This window comes from Stomoxys calcitrans, chromosome 1, assembly GCF_963082655.1.
Source record: "Stomoxys calcitrans chromosome 1, idStoCalc2.1, whole genome shotgun sequence".
NCBI lineage: Eukaryota > Metazoa > Arthropoda > Insecta > Diptera > Muscidae > Stomoxys > Stomoxys calcitrans.
In genome coordinates this window covers 263721528-263747454 of record NC_081552.1, presented here as the reverse complement: position 1 = coordinate 263747454, position 25927 = coordinate 263721528, and the positions used below count along the sequence as shown (strand labels likewise).

The 25927-nt window shown below is 40.3% G+C and overlaps 2 protein-coding genes across 6 annotated transcripts in view; both read left to right on the top strand.

The window, feature by feature from the left end:
- The window catches only part of LOC106085248 (phosphatase and actin regulator 1), a 784344-nt gene that overhangs the window by 529169 nt on the left and 229248 nt on the right, over positions 1–25927 (top strand). The gene's annotated exons all lie outside the window — the stretch shown is intronic.
- The window catches only part of LOC131994019 (forkhead box protein J2-like), a 56910-nt gene that overhangs the window by 4167 nt on the left and 26816 nt on the right, over positions 1–25927 (top strand). The window contains exon 2 of the mRNA XM_059360068.1: positions 20503–21982. Coding sequence (XP_059216051.1) covers positions 21496–21982 — 487 coding nt within the window. The 5' untranslated portion in view covers positions 20503–21495. The remainder of the gene's footprint in view (positions 1–20502; positions 21983–25927) is intronic.

Genomic DNA, 25927 nt, shown 5'->3' with positions numbered 1-25927 from the left:
GTCCCATATTGTCATGATCGTCAAATAAACTTATTCTAAGGTGTTTTGGGGCTGGGGCGGCCCCCCAGGTACTGGGACCCAACTTTTATTATGAAATTCGTACTCTACTCTTGAATACCCTTTATTTGAATGTCATAGTGTACCGATGGGTCTACTTTTATTTTTGGGTAGTACTTTTGTGGTAAGGGGGAGGATCCGCCCCCTTCCGTTATCAACAAATTGTGAAGCCTATTCCTCATTCCTGACCTTAATCGTAAACTACTCCCGAATACATTTCATTCGAGTCCCATATTGTCATAATCGTCAAATAAATCTATTTTATGGGGTTTGGGGGCTGGGGCGGCCCCCCAGATACTTGGACCCAACTTTTATTATGAAATTCGTACTCTACTCTTGAATACCCTTTATTTGAATGCCATATTGTCGAGATCGGTTCACTTTTATTTTTGGTTTGTACTTTTGGGGTAAGGGGGAGGATCCGCCCCCCCCCCCCACCTCCGTTATCAGTAAATTTTAAAGCCTATTACTCATTCCTGACCATAATCGTAAACTACTCTCGAATACCTTTCTTTTGAGTCCCATATTGTCATAATCGTCAAATAAATCTATTTTATGGGGTTTGGGGGCTGGGGCGGCCCCCCAGGTACACGGACCCAATTTTTGTTATGAAATTCGTACTCTACTCTTGAATACCTTTCATTTGAATACCATATTGTCCCGATCGGTCCACTTTTATTTCTGGTAGTACTTTTGGGGTAAGGGGGAGGGTCCGTCCCCCTTCCGTTATCAGTAAATTATAAAGCCTATTCCTCATTCCTTACCTTAATCGTAAACTACCCCCGAATACCTTTCTGCTGAATCGCATATTGTCATAATCGTCAAATAAACCTATTTTAAGGGGTTTGGGGGCTGGGGCGGGCCCAAGATACTTGGACCCAACTTTTATTATGAAATTCGTACCCTACTCTTGAATAACTTTCATTTGAATGCCATATTGTACCGATCGGTCCACTTTTATTTCTGGTAGTACTTTTGGGGTAAGGGGGAGGGTTCGCCCCCCTGCCGATGTTTTCTTCCAGACCAGACCTACACAATCTGTGAAAATTTCAAGGCAATCGGTTCAGCCGTTTTCGAGTCTATACGAAACAAACAAACAAACCGACAAACATACAAACCGACAAACAAACAAACATACAAACATACAAACATACAAACATACAAACATACAAACATACAATCATACAAACATACAAGCATACAAACGTACAAACATACAAACACAAATTGATTTTTATATATAAAAAGATTTCTATTCAAAGAACCTTCAAAAGTAAGGTAATCTGTGTGATGTGGCTACCGGGATCCCGATTTCTGATTCGCCATGAATCGGTGGAATTCGTCTAAAGTATGGTGGTGTTTAACATACCAATCCAATTAGAGTAGATTGTAAAGCACTCATTTGAATTTGAACAGGGCTTTTAAAGACGACGTGCTCTACAAGCGCAACAGAGGACATGTAATATTCTGCTTCCCTTATTCAAATCTTAATGATTTTTGCCGAAGCATTTCAACTTCAAAATGTCCTAGCACACAAAAGATTTCAAAAATTTAAAAAAAAAACCATGCAACATTTCCATGCTGCTGATATTGGAATAATGAATTCCTCTTGTCACCAAAGAACAACCTCAACCCAAAGACTTAACTCCCAGGGACAGATGTCACTTGAAAGTAATTAAGCATGCCTCAGCTAAGCCTTCTTCAAACAAATTTGCATATTTTATATATCAATTTTAAAAGATGTTCTTTCTCATTTGGCCCACTGGCAGAGAGAGAAAGCGCCTGACATAATGACAAATTGCTTTGCACTTAAATGAATTTCCTCTTTCTTAAGTCCCCTATGCCACTTTTCACTCAGCGGCAGGCAGAAAGCATCTCCTCATGTGAAGGCTTTTTGAAAGAAGACATATCAGGAATCAAGCTGCAAATGTAAGGAAAAAATCAAATATCAAATCAAAGATAAATACAACAGCAGAGCAGTACACATTTGGAAGTTCTGACAAGAGATGAAAGAAAATAATTGTGTAATCAGTAGTTAAAGGAGATAAAAAATGGACTAGACTAGAGATTAGACCATAAATATGCTCTTTGTCCCTTGAAGCTAACTTACTTTAATTGGCTATGACAGAACATTTGTTCCAGTATGTTCGATTTTCTGCGTTCATTCTAAAATCTCTGACACCAAGTTTGGCGGTGTCTCCCACCACTTGATCTTTCCATCGGGCTTTTGGTTGTTGTTGTTGTAGCAGTTTATTGTGTTCTATCTTTCATCTGCTTGATTCTGTTGAGTGCCAAGACCCAGGAACTCTGCGACTAAGATGGGGTGCGTCCACAGGGATCTGGGTCTGAGTCGAGTGGGTCTGGCCGGGCAGTTAAACAGGTGACGTGTGTCGTGCGGGCTCTGGTTACAAACGGGACATACATCTTGCACGTCGGCATCAATCCTAGCTCTGTGGGAATTGAGGCGGCTGCATCTGCCGGAACGTAATTGAGCCAGAACTACTCTGGTTTGCCGGGGGAGGTCGATTTCTTCAGGTGCAATAGAAGGCGGTCGTTCTCCAAGGACTACATTCACCCGGTAGCCAATTACCGCATCTGCAACCGTGTCTGCATGAAAGTTGCTTAGACCTGCTTGATATGCCGCTTGATCTAGAGGTTCTCTCTTGTAGCGCTGAACCTCATGCTCTAGATCATGTAGATCTACCTTAAGGCTGCTGGGCGGTGGATATCTAACCGCAAGATAATGATTTGGATGGTCTCTGCGATAACAGGCCAAAAGGTATTGCTTAGACATCATGTAGTTATGTCTTCGCACTGGTAGGATCTTTGTCTGCTGATGGAGGTGGTCCACATGAGAACTGAGGAGACAGCCCGTCGCAGTTCGGAGGCCGGCATTCTGACGGATCTGAATTTTATTCCATTGCGTGTCACAAAGATGACGAGACCACACTGGCACTGCATAACTTACCACAGACCGGCCAATAGCTTTGTACATGGACAACAAGGTTTCTTTGTCTAAACCCCAAGTGCTGCCAGCAAGTGACTTGGGGACCTTGTTTCTACTTTTGACTTTATGTGGGGAGAATGTGTAGAAGCTGTCAAATGTGACGCCAAGTATTTTGGGACACTTAATGGTCGGTATCATTTCTCCATCGTCCATCACAGTCAGCTCGGTATTCACCTCACACGTATTTGTAGTGAACAATGAGGCTGAAGATTTGGAGTGGAATATCTTCAGATTTCTTGCAGCGAAATACGAGGCAAGTTCGTTGGGGTAGACGTTCTACCTATCGCAAGTGTCAACAATGGGTGGGGCGCCTGATGCCATGATCGTACAATCGACCGCATATGATACAATCTCTATGCCATCTGGAGGGGGTGAAATGCAGGATAGGTAGAGATTAAACAGTGCCGGAGATATCACACCACCTTGGGGAACTCCCTGTTTTACTCTACGGTGCTTCGACTTATCCTTAAATTCCACAAATGACTGGCGACCACATAGATAATTCGCGACCCAGCGTTTCAAGCCTGGCTGGAGGGATGTTTTGGCGATGTTCTCAAATAATTTAACATGGTTGACCGTGTCGAATGCCTTCGATAGGTCCAGTGCCGGGAGGACCGTCCTATAACATGGCCTGGGCTGATTGAAGCCACGGCAAATGTGTGCGGTGATGACATGCAAAGCTGTTGTTGTGCTGTGCAGTCTCCGAAATCCATGTTGATGCTGGACGAATGGAAATTCTCCTACTAGGCTCGAGAGGGGTAATGCCTCAAGAGTCTTTACCACTGGTGAGAGAAGGGAGATCGGTCTGTATGACTCCCCCAAACTTCTTTTCCGGGCTTCAGTATAGGGATCACTCTGCCCATTTTCCAGACATGGGGAACTATAAGAGTGTTCAAAGACAGTTTGGGGACATTGGTAAGGTACTCAACTCCAGGTGAATCCAGATTCTTCAACATCAATGTAGAGATTCCGTCGTGGCCCAAGGCCTTAGATGCTTTGGCGCCACGGATGACATTCGTAACTTCGTCCTCGGTAAATTGGCTGTTCATCGGCTCGCAGACCATGAACACGGCGAATGGCTCTCCTCTTTGCCCTGTCTCTCTTGGGATGCACAATAATTGACGCTTGAACAACCTGGCGCATCTCTTCGGATCAGTTGCGGTTACGTTGCCAAAAGTGACTGAGGTCCTGTCATCCCGTCTACTGGGGTTCGAGAGTAACTTAACGGTAGACCACAGTTTGCCTACACCGGTGCCTAAGTTACATTGCTCCAAGTGATCCAGCCACAAATTCCGCTTATGTTCGTTGACTACCCTGTTTATTTCCAGATTCAGCTCGCTGATTCTGGGGTTAGCGGGGTTAGCCATCACGCTCGTCTGCGAGTACCACTGCATGCGCCGGGAAATTGGGCCGCACTTGGGGTATTCGACCGGCTGCTGCATTAATGATGTCTCGGAATTTTCTCTCGGCCACTAGCACATCAGGGGGGGTGGCAGTTCACTGAAGCGGCGATTGGTATACTGTCTGAAGCCAGCCCAATCGGCCTTCTTATGATTGATAAACAGAGGTTATAAAGTCGGGTGGTCGGTCGATGGTGAGAATTCTGGGGAGGTGGTCTGACCCCAAAGAGATGACGGCTTGCCAGGATACCTCACTCAGGAGATCAGGGGATGCAATGCAGATGTCTGACGAGGTGCTGCACCTCCTCGTAATACTAGTGGCCGAATCCTCCAAAGCTATGCCACGCTGGTCGTTACCTAGGGGAGAATGTCATGACGTGTGACGCGCAGAACCAAACGGTTATGGCCAAATAGCAACCCACTTATGTCGGGGTTGCTATCTGGCCGTTCCCCTAGCCAGATAAGCTGAACTATACCTTTTTATGCACTGGTCGTTTGTCCACAAATATTTCCTTTATGCCATGGACTTGTATGCACTAGAGCTAATCTCTGAAATTAGTTTGACAAACTTTTTCCTAAATTGTAGACATTAATAACAAATGTTTACAACACATCTTTTACCCATAAACTTTTACTTCGAATGCATAGACTGAGACACACACGTTCTTCACTCATCATCAGTATTTCCAACGATTTATTGTCCCAGTTTTGTTGTTTCCCTAAGAGATTAAAAACTACATGGAATGAACAAGTGTTTGCTTATAGGCTTATGTACACCTTGTGCTAAGTCTGGGTGTTCAATTTTAATTAAGCATGTCTCAGCATGATTTTTAGTTAATTTTCATGTGCTTAACACTATTAAATGTTTTCATTATGTACTTCTGGTTAAATCCCCTTTTTTGACTGGGCGGTTTAATTAAAAATAAATTTCATGCAACACTTTTGTTGGTATTCTGTTCTGTTTTTTTTTTTTGTCATCTTGCTGCCGACAATTTCCGTTTCCGCACACACACACACACACACCAGAGGTAGTGTAGTCTCAAGCTAGTTAGAATGATAGAATGGGAGTGGAGGACATTCGACAACGTTTGCACTCATATTAAGGCCAGCAATCATCGGCTTTGCCAAAATCGACAGCACACAAAATGAAATGAGTACAAAAACAACAGCAATAACGATGGCAGTAAAAATAAACACTAAGAACAGAAACAACAACAACAACAGTAGTAGTAGCAACAACAAAAACAATGTTCACTTAACATTTCGACTTAACGGTATAAACTTAATTTTCATTAAGATGCTTAAACAAAAACTGAGATAAACTTTTAATTGTGTGAGTGAGTGTGTTTGTCTGTATATGAGTGTGTGTGTTTTTTTGGGAGGAAAGGTGTATGGAAATACACTTGGAAAAATTAGAATTTTTTTCGCTTTAAGTAATCAGTTGTATTAGACCCATAGTAGTCCATGTCGAATTTAAAAAAAAAAAACGGCTGAACCGATTAACTTTAAACGTTCACAGATTGTGTAGGTTGGTCTGGAAGGCAACATAGGCTATATAATTTCTTATTATCGGAAAAGGGGCGGACCCTCCCCCTTACCCTACTACCCTTACCGTACTACCCAAAAATAAAAGTGCACGGATCGGAACAATATGGGACTCAAATCAAAGATTTTTAGGAGTAGTAGAGTACGAATTTCGTGTTAGCTAGTATACGTAGTACTTTTAATATGTAGAACTTATCTCAAAATCTAGTCAGACTTTAATTTGGATACCTATAGAAATATCAAATAGAACCTTGTAAGATTTTTCCTACGATGGGACAGCAAATTTGGATTTCCACATGGCCGTTAAAGGCCATATCGGATAAAAGATTACATGGGAGTTATATCGAAACCCAGGGCGCCCCGGTAGCTGAGTTGGTAGCGTGCTTGGATTACCAGTGCAGGGGTGGTGGTTGCGATTCCCGCCAAAAACCTTGGTCTGTCGCTACTGTGGTATCACAATGAACGTAAAATTATCTAAGTGAGTCTATAAAGGACTGCCACTCTTTCCTGACCTACCTACCCTATATCAAAATCTGTGCCAATTTCGATGACACATACTGGGATGTATGCAAATAGAACATCTCACGCCCTATATTGTAAAGATGTGACCAAAATTGTGGTTCTTACTGCCTTAAAAGCCCATATTGGAGAAAATGTATACATTGGAGTTATATCTAAATAAGGACTGATTTTAATGAAATTTTGCACACGTCAAATAAAACGTCTCATGCAAAATCATATGAAAATTGTGGTTTCTGCAGGCCAAAGTTTATTTCGAATGAAAGATATATGGGGGACCTTACTACAGCCTTTAAAGTCCAAATCGGATGAAGGATATATATTGGAGCTATATCTAAAACTGAGCCGATTTTTATAAAAGTTTGCACACATATCAGGACGTTGAATAAAACTCATCATGCCAAATTTTGGAAAGATCGGATCAAAATTGTGGCTTCTACAGCCTTAGGAGGCCATATCGGATGAAAGATATATAGGGGAGCTATATCTAAAACTTAACAGATTTTTATGAAATTTTCACAAATATGAGCACGTTGAATAAACCACTTCATGCCAAATTTTTTAACAGATCGAACCAAAATTGTGGCTTCTACAGCCTTAAAAGGTCATATCGGATGAAAGTTATATATGGGAGCTATATCTAAAACTGAACCGATTTTGATGAAATTTTGCACACATATGAGGACGTTAAATAAAACACCCCATGACTAATTTTGTAAAGATCGGACGAAAATTGTGGCTCTACAGCCTTAAAAAGCCATATCGGATGAAAGATATATATGGGAGCTATATCTGAAACTGAACCGATTTTTATGAAATTCTGCACACGTATTTGAACGTCAAATGAAACATCTCGTGCAAAATTTTGAGAAGATCGGACCAAAATTGTGGCTTCTACAGCCTTAAAAGGCCATATCGGATGAAAGATATATATGGGAGCTATATATCTAAATCTGAACCAATTTCGTTCAAAATCAATAGCGTTCGTCCTTCGGCCAAAAAAGAGACTTGTGGAAAATTTCATGACATTCGGACAATAAATGCGACCTGTAACTTGATCACAAGGATACATGGACAGACAGACGGACAGACGGCCATACCTAATTCAGAGAAGTGGTTCTAAGCCGATCGGTATACTTATTTATAGGTCTAGCTCTTCTCCTTCTTAGCGTTGCAAACAAATGCACAAACTTATAATACCCTCTACCGCAGTGGTGGTGTAGGGTATAACAACAGTTTTGTTCAAAGCTGATGGGACCTAATTTTCCTGTTTATCTTCTCTTCTATGGGCTCAGAATATAAATTCGAAATGTCGGTTCATTTGCATTTCCCTTTGAAACACATCGATACTAGAGAAGTGCCCCGCCAGCTGAGTTGGTAGTGATCTCCGATTTTCAGTGTTGGAGTCGTGGGTGGGATTCCGGCTACAGGCTTTAGTTTGCCGTCAATGTGGTATAAAAACAGGGACGAGTGTACGATTTTTTGGGCAGAGGTCTGTGTCATTACAGTAGCCGTTGGAGAAACTCTGGTAAGGGATTTACCGCCCTCAAAACTTAGGATTTATGTGGACAGTAAGACAGTGCTCAAAGCCTTGGGGTTAAGGACGGTGAGTTCGAGGTGCGTGACAGTAAGGGATTTACCTCCTTCAAAACTTAAAAATTATGTCGACACTAAGGCAGTGCTCAAAGCCTGGGGGTTGAGGACGGTGAGGTAGAGGACGGTGGAGTCGAGTACTGTGAGGTCGAGGTACGTGGCAGATTGCTAGGAATCCCTGGACAAGCCCCGAGTCCACGATCTGACGCTGACATGGGTTCCCGGACATGAGGGGGATTCTAGGGAATTAGGAGGCGGATCAATACAACAGGAAGGGTTCGTCTTGGACGGGCGAATCAGTTACCATTCTTGCCTACTGACCATTTTTGTAGGTATTGAACACAGTAGAAGAGATGGCGCCGGTGACAAGATGGAACTCGACAAATGGTTGCCGGACTGCTAGGGCTCTCTGGCCTGCCATCGATCGGAGGACGACGAAGGAGTTACTGAGGGACCGTTAAAGAAGAAGCTCTCGGCGGCCGGCTGCTTTCTACACCGGAGCATGATAGCAACTGACTGGTGAGAGAAACAAACTTGGGAACCTCTCCCTCCAGATGGGCGCCTCCAGACTCCCCTCCCGAGCGTGGCGGGCTCGTTGCGTAGCAGCAAGTGAGTGACCGTTAGAGAAGCTCGCGATGGCTAGCTGCTTCCTACACCAGAGCATGATAGCAACTGACTGAAGATAGAAACAAACTTGGGAACTTCTCACTCCAGATGGGCGCCGAGGACAACGCAAAACTGACTACCTCACTCTTTTGATATTTTCCGTTCTGATAGTGCGTTGAAGTCCATTTCTGGTTTTGGCGACACTTCCACTCTCCTGAAATAGGTCAACCCACGGCAGAATCGAATTACGGCCAGAAACGAGTCTGTGAGAAGGAATTTCAAAACGAGCGTGCAGGGCACGTTGCTTAGCGGCAGCTGAGCGACCGTTAAAAAAGAAGCTCTCGACGGCCCGCTGCTTCCTACACTAGAGCATGATGGCAACTGATTGGTGAGAGAAACAAACTTGGGAACTTCTCCCTCCAGATGGGCGCCTCTCGACTCCCTCCCCACCCAACTCACCACTCGGGAATTTTTTCAAATAAGATAGTTTCTCTGGAAACTGTGGTCATTTGTAATACGATTCTCGAGGCAAAAGAGATTCTCTTATGACTCATTACACTTACAGTTCCACAGCCTCTGGAAGAGCATTAATCAACCGATCTTCTTAGAATCTGGCCAAACGTTTTTCCTTTCAGATTTGGTTATTCAAATTGCAAACTTTCCCATGAACATTTCATTAAGGAAAAGGGCAAATTTCGGTAATTTGTTAATCGATTCTCACGAAAATTTCCTTATGATTCTTGGTTTTGCTAGAGTATCGCATAGAAATCGGATCAGTTTGAGATTAGCTTCCATACAAATACGTATATCGTTCGATTTTCTCATTTAGAATTCTTGCCAGCGTATTTCTTAACAGAGTTTCTCTCTTTTATAGCCGAGTCCGAACGGCGTGCAGCAGTGCGACACCTCTTTGGAGGGAAGTTTTACATGGCATAGTACCTCACAAATGTTGCCAGCATTAGGAGGGGAAAACCACCGCCGAACATTTTTTTCTGATGGTCTCGCCAGGATTCGAACCCAGACGTTCAGCGTCATATACACATTTATACTTAATTTTTCCGCAGTGTACTTAAGATTTACGTGCATGGCTTTTTATTTGCTTTGAGATATCTCATTCAGGCACACACGCATATCTCACACTGCTACCACTGCACTCAGTACCACACCCATTATGTGACACTCCATCCACCCACCCACAACCACATCCGCATCCTTACACATATGGCCCTCACATATACACGCATTAGAGGGAAAGTTTCTTTTATGACTTTAATGTCACTTTTACAGTAGCGGCGTGTCTTTTTTACGACAAGGATAAGCACGAGATTGTGTGTGATTTCATTTGTGTGTTTATGGCAGCCGCCACTTGCCTCCTATGCCATATTCTATGTCCTGTTAGGTTAGTAATGCGGCCGGCCATGTAGCTTGCCTTCATGTTGGCTTGCCATTGGTTTGAGATGTTGTAGAGAGGGGTTACCTTAGTTTTTCCTTCGCTTAACAGATTTGTGCATTAAAGTTGGTCGTAATTTAATTATGTCGTTGGCCAACAGTGTCGCCTGGCCAGGCTTCTAATTGTTTGACGATACGATTGCTTGGTTTCTTCTCGACATCTGGCCCTTAGTTCTTGAGGCAAGAAAAATTTCTCGAATGTTTTCTCTGCCTTCTCATAGCATAGCCTTTTCCATTGTTTTCCTGTTAGCCAAGTTTTATTTAGTTTGCAAAAGATTTTTTTCGTACTCAAAGTCTCGAAGCCAAGGCAGGAGAAAATCTAGCTCTAGCTGAACTGCCTGTCTTGCTTGACTTTTTTGCCTTTGTCTTATTTGATTTATACAGACATCCTTCTATGCATATTTACATAGGAATATGGCATGTTTCGTGTATGCGTGTTTCGCGTGTGTGTGTGTGCGTGTGTTTGAGTGAGTTGTTGTCATAGTATTAACGGCGAAGAACATTTGTTTCAATTATGACTTTTCTCGGCGTTTACTTCTTAAGGGCTCAATAAATTTGTAATGCTAAAACTTTTGTTTTCTGTGCCAAAGTAAATGACTTTGAAGATTTGCCGATTTGTTTAATGATGTGCTGACAATTATTCAGATTGTTAAGATTCTTTACGAATTGTAGTGATTAAATCTCAACATTTTTTTGGTTGTTTATCTTTGCCGAATATCAATATGATTTTTATTTGAGTTATAAAAAAACAAACGCATAATGTCAACATTTGTGATGATATAAATTTTCTTTAATGTTTCAAGGGAAAGAGGTAAAATTAAATATCAATATAAAGTTTTAATGGCATTTCATGTAACAAACACAAGTGGAGGGAGTGGAGTTAAATTTTCGAATTTTATTTGTACAAGGAAATCGGTTTAATATCATAAATTTTGTCATTTCGTCTAATTGACCGATCTGCCCTTATCGGCAGATCGGTCTATATGGCAGCTATATCTAAATATAGTCTGATCTGTACCATATTTGGGTCGGATGTTGGGAGGCTTAGAACTGTGCTCTATTCCAAATTTGCTCTATTCAAATGGGTCAGATGTCGTGAGGCTTAAAATAACCCACTGCTTTAAATTTCAGCGAAATTGGGAGATCGGTCTATATGGCATCTATATCTAAATAAAGTCCGATCTGAACCATAGTTGGGTCAGATGTCAGAAGGCTTAAAATAACCCATTGTTTTAAATTTCAGCGAAATCGGGTAATAAATAAATTTTTCACGGGCTTCAGACCCTTTATCGGGAGATCGGTCTCTATGGCAGCTATATCTAAATAAAGTCCGAACTGAACCATATTTATGCCAGACGTCGGGAGGCTTAAAATAACCCATTGATGCAAATTTCAGCGAAATTGGGCAATTAATAAAGCTTTTATGGCCTTAAGACCCTTTATCGGGAGATCGGTCTATATGGCAGCTATATCTAAATAAAATCCGATCTGAACCATATTTAATTCAGATGTCGGGAGGCTTAAAATAACCCACTGTTTTAAATTTCAGCGAAATCGGTTGATAAATAAAGCTTTTATGGCCTTCAGAGCCATTACCAGGAGATCGGTCTATATGGCAGCTATATCTAAATAAAGTCCGAATTGAACCATATTTAGGTCAGATGTCGGGAGGCTTAAAATAACCCAGTGTTGCAAATTTCAGTGAAATTGGGTAATAAATAAAGCTTTTATGGGCTTCAGACTATTTATCAAGAGATCGGTCTATATGGCAGCTATATCTAAGTATAGTCCGATCTGGACCATATTTAAGTCAGATGTCGGGAGGCTTAAAATAACCCACTGCTTTAAATTTCAGCGAAATCGGGTAATAAACGAAGCTTTTATGGGCTTCGGACACTTTATCGGCGGATCGGTCTATATGGCAGCTATATCTAAATATAGTCCGATCTCAACCATATTTAAGTCGGGTATCAGGAGGCTAAAAATAACCCACTGTTGCAAATTAGAGTGAAATTGGGTAATAAATAAAGCTTTTATGGGCTTCGGACCCTTTATCGGCAGATCGGTCTATATGGCAGCTATATCTAAATAAAATCCGATCTGAACCATATTTAGTTCAGATGTCGGGAGGCTTAAAATAACCCATTGTTTTAAATTTCAGCGAAATCGGTTGATAAACAAAGCTTTTATGGCCTTCAGACCCTTTACCGGGAGATTGGTCTATATGGCAGCTAAATCTAAATAAAGTCCGAACTGAACCATATTTAGGTCAGATGTCGGGAGGCTTAAAAGAACCCACTGCTTTAAATTTCTGCGAAATCGGGTAGTAAATGAAGCTTTTATGGGTTTCAGACCCTTGATCGGGAGATCGATCTATATGACAGCTATATCTACAAATAGTGCGATCTGAACCATATTTAGGACAGATGTCGGGTGGCTTAAAATAACCCACTGTTGCAAATTTCAGCAAAATCGGATAAAAAATGAAGCTTTTATGGCCTTCAGACCCTTTATCGGGAGATCGGTCTATATGGCAGCTATAGCTAAAGTTGCCTCATATGGTGTATTGTGTCCCTACCTATGGGCCGATGTTTGTTAGCCGCGGAAGCCGGGAAATGATATAGGAGATGCTCCAACGCACAGTGGGAAAAAAATCGAAAAAAACTAGTAAAAAATATGCCGTATGAGAACGAGTAGAGATATCTCTTTGGAATAGTTAGAGCTGAGGTGTAATCGAGATCGTTAGAGACAGGTTGCCCCGGCGTATTTTGGAGGGCCCTAAAGCTGGTCACCTCCGTATCTCGAAAAATTGTTGGAGCTGCCAAATCTTCCTTTGTGGTCCGATTTCCAAAATTTTTTGGTGAATACTGCTCAGATAACCCTACAAAAGAGTTTGCTGAAGGATTACAATATCTCCACTGGTTTCAGGGATATTTGACTTATTTTTTTTTAGATTAGAGATTTTCGAGTAAACAAATATAAGCAATCCGACACTGAATGTATCCTTAAAATAAATTGCGCCTATAGAGGGCGCAATTTTTATCCGATTAGGCTAAGATTTTATCCGATTAGGCTAACATTTTGACTTCCAACTGACTTTATTAACCTTGGTTTTATTTGGTCTATGCATTGATTTTGGTTGTAAATAATCCGATTTTTATTTCTCAAGTCAATTTTCCAAGTCAATTTTCTTTGCAAGATCACTCCTAAGTATTTGACCTTGTCAGATATCGAAATTGTTCTATTGAGGAAATGTGGTGGGTCAAATTGGCCCACATTTGTCTCCTCGGGAACAGGCAGATTTCAGTCTTCTTTGGGTTAACATTGAGACCCCTAGGTCTAGCCCAGTCGTATGCCATCTGCAATACCCTTTCGACCCTTCTGCATAGCTGGTTCGGATGCTTACCTCTTAGAAGTATTTTAACATCGTCTGCGTAGCAGACTGGTTCAAATCGCTCCTCACTGAGCATCCGTAATTGGTTATTTATGGTTATCACCTATAGGAGCGGAGACAAAATGCCTGCGTGTGGCGTGCACTGTACCACTTTCTCCCTTTTATTTGCATTATGTGATCCACAATTTATTCGCCTTTTCTCTAAGGCCTAATGATTGGATCTATGTGTCGGTCCGCACATTGTTAAATGTCCCCTCGATATCATTGCATACCGCCAACGTGTACATCTTCGCATCGAAGAACTCTTCTTTTTTATGCACAATCTCAAGGTCGATCGAGAGATCGACCTTCCCTTAGCATAGGCGTGCCATTTGTAATTGAGCAGTTCCCTGGGTGTCCTACCTACCTTTACCAAGGCATCCACAATTCTTTCCATGGTTTTGCAAATTGCGCCACATAATCTGGGAATCTTGGGCTGTGAATGACCCACAATTTGTGACCATATGTCATCCGTTGAGTTAAAGGCCTTACGTTGAACAATTATGCTGCATATCGCAAGGGGCAATTTTTTTTAAATTTCAGTTCCCCCTACAATCTGTAAGTTAGTGCTTAGTATTGTAAGCTAGTCTGTCACCTGTCGTGCCGTTGAAGGGTTCAGCCATTAGCTTTGAAAAATCACACACAAAAATCTCCCTTAACTCCCAAACCAACCGGGCCCCGAGCTCATAAAGTCCTTTTTTACTTTGGAAATTTGGTTCCTTAATATTGTAGATATAGCCAGGGAAGAAAGTTGTAGCTATTTCTCCTTTTTTTTATTAAATTTAATATTTTTGCAAATTTTCACGATGTCTGACAACTCTTTTTTTTTTACCACTCCAATTATTTATTGAGTATGTGTATACATACATTGAGTGTGATAATCCTTTTGGAATCCCTTTTGGCAATTTTAGACAATGTTGTAAAAAAACCTTTTTTTTTTTTGTTGAGAATCCTTTTTTTGTTTGATGTTTATTTAACGTACGAGTATGTGAAAACTTTTGTGTGAACCGCTTCTTAACACAAGTGTTCGGTGAAAACGATTAAAAGTTTTTTTATTGAACCCCAACTGTTTGCTGTGGGTATTTATCGGCTTGTCCTAACAACAAGTTGCTTGTGTGTCAAAGTTTTTCGTGTTTTGTTGTATTTTTTAAACTTTAAATGCATGGTGGGTAATATTAAGAAAAACGAGAGAGTGAAAGAGTTTTGAGGTTGTTTGCTAAATGTTAAGCCTAAAAGTATGCTTTTAAATACATACATAAGTAAAGTAAAGAAAATTAAACTCAAGAGTTTGTAGCACTTTATTGAAGCTTCTTTTTCGTTAAATTTCATTTCATTTTCTTTTCCAATTATAAAACATAATCCTTTTGTCAGAGGCAGAGAGAACACTGGTATTTGTGTGTGTGTGGGTGTGTGTGTGTATAAGAATTAGTATTAAAGTCTTTTTTTTTTTTTGATTTTTTGCATGATTACGTGCCTTACAATAATTCCCAAAACTGAGCAGCGAAAAAGTAAAAATAAAAGGAAATGAAGCAGCCCAGACTTTGAAAGGTATTGTTGTCGTCGTAGCTGTAGTCATCGCCTACATTACTTCAAGGTTATGGGGAAAATGTATTTTTCTCACGTTCCACAATTGTTTGTGTGTGAATCATTCGAAGCCCACTTTGCCTTAGGCTCCTTTATTAAAATATATAACTGGGAAACCGATGCCAGGGCATTTTGCCCCACTTCATCTCCTGCTGTCTTCCAAGCTCTGTGGTTGGGGTATTAACGATATCATTAACATGCTCATATTACATGTTCATTTTCACGCTGGTCATTGCCTGATGTTGTCTTGTTGGCTTTTTGGCTGTTTCGCTCGGTGGATTTTTGTCGGTTTTTCTCAGTGTTTGCTTGAGAGTTGTGGCCACTTTAGTGGCCACTTACTGACTTGAGATATACCGAGAGGTTCTTCCGTTTTGTCTTCCTTCCATGGTGGCATTTTTTCGGGTCATGACATGCGCCAAGGAAGGTAGGGAGTACTCATAGGGTAAGTTTAAATTTAACGGAAATTCAATTTCCTTTTTGAAACCGCAAGAAGGTTATAATTTTTCTACTTAGTCATATTGGAGTGTTTTATGCAGATGGTTACTTGGCGGTTGGCTTCAATTTTGTTCCATTCATTTAACCTGCCGTGAATTTTAAGGGAACCGCAATTTGTGTTACAAGCTTTCGTCCGCTTTTGTCATAAAGCAGCTGGAAGTACTGTTAGCATGATTTTTCATAGGGAGGAATTTTCGCTGCTCTGTTCTTAACTTATGGGCTTCCTGGTGGTGTGCGTTTCACTTAATGTAGGCACTAAAAAAATCCATAAATTATATCGTTGTTGGCCAAAAAAGGGGGTGGGGGGGGGAGGTTTGGTAGACCTGACGAACGGCACTGCTTGCCTAAAGGTATGCTTTAAAGTTCATTATTAAAATATGCTCCTTTGAGCGGTAGAGGAGTATCAATGTATCCCTCTACCTTAAGATATGCTTTAAAAATCATTATTAAAGCATGCCTCAATGTATGCTAATAATGCTGCAAGTATTTATTTTTCTCCGAGCCATTGTCCCATAAAAATGTCAATGTCAGAGATTACACTAAGCGTAAGGTGGGGATTGCGTGCAAAACACCAAAAAAACGAAAAAATTTGTTCGAAAAAGGTCTATGTGTCCCCCGAAATAACAAAACTTAAGAGGAAAATATGTTTTATGTGTGGTCTTTTGTTAAATAAGGATTTTGGCCAAACAAAGGACAAAAAGTGTAACAACTTTTGTTGTTGTCGTTTTCGTTTCATTCAACACTCAAAGTGAACATCATAAAAGTGTTATCAATGTCTGCAGCCCACTATAGTCTACAATGCTCTTTGCTAAAGATATCATCAGGCCCACATCTTTTTGACAAGTCCGAAAAAGCCATCACCAAGTCTAATGACTTGAATTGAAATAAAAATTTTCTAAAGAAATTCACAACATTTGCTTGACAGTGGTTATTGGCAACATAATGTACTAAAAAGCGACATAAAAACTACCAAGTCAGTGGACTGGTCATTTGAGACAAAAATCTGGTGTCCTTGTCCTTTTGAAAAACGAAATGAAATAAAATGTGGGTTTGGGGTCTAATACTTTTCGAATAGTCTTGGAGGTTGACATTTGAAAGGCTCAGCATACAAACCAGACGAATTTTATATTTCGCATATTTGTGCGTGAACAATACTTGGCAAACAAAAATTCCTCAAATTTAATGCTTGTTTAATTTTTCTAAAAGCTTTCATTTCGTCTGAGTTTCTTTTGATGGCTCAACTTGTACTGACTTGCGGCGACAAAACCTTGCTTTGTACATTGAACTTTTGTTTGGAACTATAATCAGGAGAAGCACGAGTGCTAAATGTTAAAAAAGTCTCTAAGAGTTGTAGTTGCGTGGAAAATGAATTATACTCAGTTGTTGAGTTATACTTGAAAATTACTAAGGTTACGTGATTGCCCTTCAAATGCTTGAGTAAGTACACTTAGAGAAACCTCCAAGGGAGTTTCCTTAGAAAATGTCATACCTACTTTTAGGTTGACGTAATGGCAATTAAATACATTTTGTATTTGTAGATTTTTTATTCTTATTTTGAAAGACTAGAATTTTTTAAAAGGGCGGTGTAACCCCGAAAAACCATGGGTTTAGATAGTTGTCACACGCACTTAGACAAGTCTTACACATAGCACATAGATGCAACTTATTTTACCTGCCAGTGCGAGACACGCAAACCACAAATGTTCTTTAGTTTGCTGTTCGTTCTCACAGCTTCTAGAGAATTTGCTACTTGTAACATTTTTGGTTGGCAAATTTTCCTATGTACATTCCATTAAGGAACAGGGGCAAACTTCTCACATATCAATGAGTGGTGTTCGATTCAAGTTAAAGCTTAATGATAAGGGACCTCCATCTCCTAAAACCTTAAATCGAGAGATCGGTCTATATGTCAGCTATATCCAAATCTGGACCGATCTGGTCTAAATTGCAGAAAGTTGTCGAAGAGCCTAACGCAACTCACTGTCCCAAATTTCGTCCAAAGCGGACAATAAATGCGCCTTTTATGGGCGCAAGACCTTAAATCGGGAGATCGGTCTATATGGCAGCTATATCCAAATTTGAACCGATCTGGGCCAAATTGAAGAGGGCTGTCGAAGGGACTAACACAACTCACCATCCCAAATTTCGGTGCAATCCGATAATCGATGCGTCTTTTATGGCGATAAAACCTTAAATCGAGAGATCGGTCTATATGGCAGCTATATCCAAATCTGAACCGATCTGGTCTAAATTGCAGAAAGTTGTCGAAGAGCCGAACACAACTCACCATCCCAAATTTCGGCGCAATCAGATAATCAATGCGGCTTTTATGGCCCAAAAATCTTAAATCGAGAAATCGGTCTATATGGCAGCTATATCTTAATCTGGACCAATCTGCGCCAAATTGAAGAAGAATGTCGAAGGGCCTAACACAACTCACTGTCCCTAATTTCGGCGAAATCGGAGAATAAATGCGCCTTTTTTTGGGCCCAAAACCTTAAATCGAGAGATTGGTCTATATAACAGCTATATCCAAATCTAGACCGATCTAGGCCAAATTGCACAAATATGTCTAAGGACTTAACCTAACTCACTGTCCCAAATTTAGGCGACATCACACAATAAAAACGCCTTTTATGGGTCCAAAACCTTAAATCGAGAGATCGGTATATATGGTAGCTATATCAAAATCCGAACCGATCTGGGCCAATAATGCAAACTGTTCCATATATTTTACGAAGAATCTTTCTCTCAAATACTCCAAGCACTGCCTCATCTGCTTTCATAATTACCCATGCCTCATCTGCTTTCACAAGTACCCATGCCTCTGAAACATATAACAGCACGGGTAGTATCAGTGTCTTGTATAGTGTAATCTTCGTCTGTCGAGAGGTGGCCTTATTTCAAATACTGCTTACTTAGTCCAAAGTAGCATCTGTTTGCCAGTATTATCCTTCGCTTTATCTCAAAACTGGTGTTATTCGTTTCGGTTACGGTGGTGCCGAGGTAGATAAAATTACTGACTATCTCAATGTTGTGGTTTCCAACTTTCTCAATTTTCCTTATCTGCTCGGTTGGGTAAGGCGTTTTGGGAATTGAAACCATCCATTTCGTCTTATCTCCATTTACTGCCAGACCCATTTTCACTGACTCTCTTTCGATTCTTTCAAAGGCTGCAGTTACTACTTCCGGTGGCCGACCTATGATATCGATGTCGTCTGCATAAGCCAGAAGCATGTGTTCTCTTGTGATTAGTGTGCCATATCGATTCACATCTCTTATAATCTTATCCTGCAGAATATTAAAGAGATCACACTATAGGCTGTTTCCTTGTCTAAAACCTCGTTTGTTATTGAAGTGGGTCGGAGAGATTCTTTCCTATTCTTCTTGAGGAACGCGTATCAGCAGGTGTCCTCCTGCAGAGTCTTATTAATTTTGCAGGGATGCCAAACCCAGACATGGCTTGAAATACCTTTGACGTAAAAGGGTTTTGAAAGCGGCTTTGTAGTCAACAAAGAGTTGCTAGGTGTTGATTTGTCCTTCTCGGGTCTTTTCCAGGATTTGGCGCAGTGTGAATATCTGGTCCAAGGTGGATTTACCAGGTCTAAAGCCACATTGGCAGGGCCCAATTATCTCATTGATTTTATGTTTTAATCTTTCACACAGTACGCTCAAGAGTATGTTATATGCGATGGGGAGGAGACTTATTCCTCTGTAGTTGTCACATTCCGTCTTGTCTCCTTTCTTGTGTACGGGACATACTGTGCTGAGGTTCCAATCATCGGGTATGCGTTCTTCTGGCCAGATTGCGCAGATAAGCTGATGCATACACCTTATCAGCGTGTCGCCTCCGGTCTTAAATAGTTCAGCTGGTAACCCGTCGGCTCCTGCTACCTTGTTGTTCTTTAGTCGGGTCACTGCTACTTGGACTTCATTCTGACTAGGAGGTAAACATTCTATACCATCATCAGGGAGTGGTTTTGCGATATCCTCTTCGCCGCCAACGTCGGACACTAGCAGTTGGGTAAAGTGTTCTTTCCATATCCTGAGCATAGTATTTGTGTCAGTTGCCAGATTTCCTTCTTTGTGTCTGTAGGAGGATGTGCGTGCACCGAAGCCATCGGTTTGATGTTTAATTCTATGGTAGAATTTCCAGATTTCATTCTGACTCCTGTACATCTCAATTCGCTCACACTCACGTCTTTCCATTTCCTTTTTATTTCTGCGGAATAGACGATTCTTCCCTCTCATTTTCTCTCGATACCTCTGCTTCATCTGGTGCGTTGCTACTGATGGCAGGGTTGCTCTATATGCCGCATTCTTGGCTTCAGTAGCATCTCGACACTCTTGGTCGTACCATGGGTTTCTTGGTTTCTATTTTGTGTGTTTTTTTTTTATTTCTTCAATGCTACATTCTCCTCTTCTCCATTTGTAACAATCAATTTTCAATATTGCTGCTTAAATTACTGTCATGTAAAATTCCATTGATGACTTTCGAATTGCTGCCGACAAACTTTGTAGTTGATTTGCCATCCTTGCGTATGATTGATAGCACTTGGTTGAAGTCATCACTCATTCGCCAAAAGCACTTGAAATACGCGCAGGTAGGATTCGCACATGTTCTGTCGTGTAAAAAGGACAAGGCGGACATTCAATACAAAAACATCATCATAAGTTTTTGTTTTTTTTTTTTAAATAATCAGGATTTTCAAGTTAAGTTTGTATAGCTCAAATGCTTAATCCTTCTGAGAGAGAAAACGCACAACTTTATTGCCTAATTAATTTCGCTTTATTTGACATTTTTTTATTGTCAGTTAATCCCTTAAAAATAATCCCCAGAGTATTTTAAATATATCATACCAAAAAAGGAAGAATTGTTTTAATTGTTATCTGTGTGGTGAGAAAGCCGCCAAATAAACCAAATCCAATTATCGAACAGTTGAACAACAATATGTTATATTGAATGTAGAAAATTGAAAAACTAAATAAAAATCTACATAATTTGCAACTAAAGTGCTTCGAAACAGAACTACAAACTAATCAGCAACAAGCAAAGACAACAACAAAGAAAACAACAGCACACCAATGTTATATGCTTTCTATTGATAATAATAAATGAAATAAAATAATTAAAAAAGAAAAAAAAATACCACTCAAACAGATAATAAATAATTTTGAGGGTTAAATAGCGTTAAATTACACAACAACAGCAGCAGCAGCAGCAGCGGCATCAATCCTATTTGAACAGCATCAAAAATTCACACACAAAAGACCCAGCAGCAACTACAACTGCAAACAGCACACATATACCACTAAAAAAAAAACAAATATCAACGAAAACACATCCAGGCTGGTATTGATATGCCGCAACAAACTTGAAACACACAGCAATACAAGGTACCGTAAACACACAAACGAGAGAGAGAGAGAGAGAGAGAGAGAGTGTGGTGCAAACCGCTAGATAAACGAAGCTTCCATTTGAAACAACTACAAATATTGACTTATTGGAGAATAAATAGTTACTATTTTCATGCAGATATATAAGAGAATTTAAAATCAACAGCATCCGAAACCGAAACAGAAACAAAGTACAGAACCTCCGTGGACCGTAAAAACAATACAAATAGAAAGAGTTAAAGTTATTTTTGTGGTTCTTATTTTTAAAAATAAAACACAACGCAACATAAGGTATAGGAAAAGCTTAACATAGAATAAATATTTTATAAAAATAGTAGAAAGAAGAAATCTTAAGGATTAGAGCAATCAATATCCCCTCTCAGCTGGTCATTTGTCGTCCTCCCACATAAATGTTACACTATCAGCACAACACCGATTATCCACAGTTATTGCCACAACAACAAAAATCTCCGCCGCAGCCGCCACCTCAACAACAGCAGCAGCAGCCGCCGCCGCCGTTGCAGCAACAGAAAAATCCAACAGCTGTCCTTAGAGTCTACTATCGACGTTTAAATCCCAAAGACGACTCCGAATCTGGAGCCACCACCCCGCCCGAGACAATATCCGCCAATATGAAAACACTGGCGCCTAACATACGACGGCGACGCCGTTGTGATCGCCATCACTTGGAATTATATCATGGCACTGAGCACAAGCATGGCACCAGCTCCTCGCCCACCACAGAAATACCGCCAAAATCCAAGTCGGCCTCAACATCGCCCATTAGTGATTTTGGCATACCCGCACCACCCATAACACCGCCACCGGCATTTTTGCCCGAAGGCTATCGACGCTCGAACACACCCAGCAAGAGTGCAGCAGTTAAAAGGTCACTAGGTAAGCCTTAGCAGAAAGCCAAAAGATTTTATCAATAAAAATAAGACAAAAAAAATATATATATAAAATTAATCCCTCACACTTTATCTTATAATAGTTGTTGTTTCATATTCTACGGATCGCATTGTTTATGCAAAATTGCAAATTTTGTCCATAAACATTCCACCAAGGAACAGGGGCAAACTTCTCACAAATCAACGAAAGCAGTCAGATTCAAGTTTAAGCTCAATGATAAGGGGCCTCCTTTTTATAGCCGAGTCCGAACGGCGTGCCGCAATGTGACACTTCTTTGAAGAGAAGTTTTAACATGGCATAGTACCTCACAAATGATGCCAGCATTTGGAGGGGAAAACCACGGCTGAAAATTTTTTCTGATGGTCTCTCCAGGATTCGAACCCAGGCGTTCAGCGTCATAGGCGGTCATGCTAACCTCTGCGCTACGGTGGCCTCCATTGTATATATTCATTTGGAAAATACATATCCCCCAGAAAATTTGTTCCAATAGTGGGAATCAATTGGTATGGGTATCCCCTCCCCAATACCTTTCATTTGAGCCACACATTGACATGGGTGGTAGATATGCCCGATTTAGAGGTGTTTTGGGCGGTGCCCGTTGGGAAGGCCCCGTAGACACCTTGGACCAAATTCTTATAATAGATGTGAACTCAGCTTCCAAATATCTTTCGTTTGATACCCATAGTGTTCCAATCGGTAAATATGTCCTGTTGAGGCGCCTCAGATACCAAGGCATCCTTTTTTCTATCAGCATTGGACTCTACCTTTAAATAGCTTTTGGTTGATATCCATATTGTCCTAAAGGGTAAATTTGTTCTGCTGGGAGGTTTTTGGGGAGTGGGGAGGGCACTCAGACACAAAAAAATACATTTCTGTGTCAGATTTGTATTCTAATGCTGAAAGCAGTGAAAGTGTCTTGTTGGGTGGTATTTTTGGGGTCGGGAGCCCTCCGACACTTAGGGTAACATTTTAATGCCAAGTTTGTACTCTACTTTTAAAAACCTTTCATTTGATACCCATATTGCCCAAAGCGTTGAAAGTGTCCTCTTGGGGTTTTTTTTAAGGGGGGTGGGGAACCCCCCGAAACTTAAGAGTAAAATTTTTATACCAAATTTGTACTCTACTCTTAAATACCTTTCATTTGATACCCATATTGTCCCAATCGGTACACATGTCCGTTCGGGTGGGTTTTGGGATGGGGCGTCCCCCCAGGTTATTTGCCCCAGCATTTTTACTAATTTCGTGTTTTTGGGGTGCCATAAGATAGCATACAAAATTTCCGCCTAAAACGGTGCACGCATCTCCGAGATCTGGCGTTTTTGAAAATTGGAATATGGGGGAGGGTCCGCGTCCCCCTTCGGGTATCAAAAATTATGGTCCGAAATGAATCAGAACTTGACATTTAAGTATGAGTCTTAACACTTTTTCCATACATATTAATATTCAAGCTTCTTCGTAGCTAAAGAATATCCTCATTCAGACATGTTGGTCATTAATGATAATCATGCCACCAACTCGGGCCGCAGTGTATTTCAAATATCCTGAAAAACCTAACAGCAATAATTTTAGCATTTGCGGCTGCTTGACAAAAACCACCCTCGATTCGCACCCAAAACAAAATGTAGAAAAATATTAATTTTACCTTCAGACAATTTTAAAAACAAATTTGTACACCCAATGTTGTTGATCCTTATTGTCCAGAAAGAAAAAGTCTCAAACCTTATTTATTTTATTATGTTTTCACCAACTCTCCCTTTTGGGCATTATGGGCTTAGAGCACCAAATTTATTCTAAAACAACCTCTCAATTTATCCACTTTGTTGTTTATGTAGTGTTTGGGAAAAGTCCATTAATTATACACTCTAGATGTCCGTCCGCTATTTATATATTGTAGTAGCTATAGATTCACATTATGTCAGATACAGACCCGTCTACACCTGATGATTTATTTATGCCGCTTATGTTAATATCAAATTAATCATATACAGAACATTGTTTTGATCGCATGGCCCAACGGTGGGCTCCCTCAAAACACAATCAATCATGCGTGGTCTGTTGCGGCAATAACAACAGGGCATAGACAATATCAAATTTAGCAACACCAGGGCAAGACAACTAGGAAACTTCTTTAATTTAATTCCATTTGATACAGAATTTGTAGAAAACAAAATAACATGCTTCAAACAAATTCTGCGAAATTATCTAAAGGATTTTTTGCAATAAATATAAATTTTAGTGATGATTTTTTTTTTTTCTAAAAAAAATCATAATTTTGTATAATTTAGAAATATTACTCTGTTGCTGCGGCTTACCCCATAAGGTATGCAATATATTTTATCAAACGAAAAAATCCAACTCTAAATGTTGCGATGGTGAAATTTGCATATTCAAAATTAGGTACTTTGTAGGCAGACGGATATTCATATTTTCGTTGCATATATTTGGGGGTATTTTTTGTTTCTCGTTTTGGCAAAGCCTAAAAGTAGGCAACACTTATGGTTAGGCAAACAAAAAAACTGGTTGCTTGAATAGAGTCCTTTTATTGCTGATATTTTTTTAAATTTTATACTACTCTTCAATAGACAAAGAGAGGGAGGTCTATGCTGGCTTTAAATCGCCATCGCCTAAGGATATGCTTTTGTTGTTGCACACAATAAACTCATCTGGCGTATATGATACTCTTCTGTGACATGTGTCAGTCAATAGTATATTGATTCTGTATTTTATCGTTGTCGTCGTCTTCGTGGCCTTCTCCTCCTGAGTTTTCTTCATCTTCATCGTCCTCGTGGCCTTCTTCTCCCCAGTTTTCTTCGTCTTCATCTCAAGTGTGATACATGTAAAGTCCAATACATCATATTAATTTTATTTTTTCGTTTGTTGTTATTTTTTCTATCTATTTTGTCAATCAAAGTGCCATCATTTTGACATAAACATGCTTATAAGCCTGTTGACATGCACTTACGCTATGGGTAAAGATTTTCTATAGAATTTTTCTAATATACATCTTATATGGCTTACATTCCTTAGTCTTGGAATTTTTTTTTTTCTGAATATAATGGCCAAGGACATTCGGAAAATTTAAAGCAGCATATAATTGGGCTGAGTTTTGAATTTTTGTTTTGGGCCAGACGGCCTAATGGAAAATATTAATGCGCAGTTACTATAGGGTTAGTGGCCTACTTTTATTACATCGTTTACATGATATAGCCTAAAAACGTAATCAAAAGTTATCAAATGAAATATTGTAATACAAACAAAGTTTATAAGCATTAGTATCAGATAAAATCTTAACTGCGACATTGTAACAATACCAGGGACTTTAATTCAATCAATTGATCAAACAGCTAAGTCGAGATATTGGCATATATGGCAGACTAGCCGAACCGGGCCCGCTCCGCTGCGCCTTCTTTAACTCTTTAATATCTTTTTAGGGTGGGAACACTTTGACCTGAATGCGGATATCGGATTGGAGCCATTGTAGCCTATAACGCTGAACGCGTTCGAATCCTGGCGAGAACATCGGAGTTTGTCCCCTCTTAATGTTGGCGACATTTGCGAGGTACAATGCCATGCATGGTCATTTAAAAAACTTTCCCCAAAGAAAAGAAGGTCCCTTCTCATTGAGTTTAAACTTGAAGCGGAAAGCACTCATTGATGTGTGAGAATTTTCCCCTTCTTGGTTCCTTGTGGTAATGTTCTCATTAGGGGAGGGATAACACCTAAGACATTTCGACTCAACTATGGATATCAAATTCGTGCTGCACTTCCAAATCCCATTTACTTGAGCCCCATATTGCCATGACCGGTAAATACGAACCGTTTGGAAAGTGTTTTGGGGCTGGGGCGGCCACCGGCACTTTGCACTGAAAATAGATATCAAATTCATTCCTTATTTCCAACGAAAATTAAGTTCAGTTTAGGGTGTGCTTT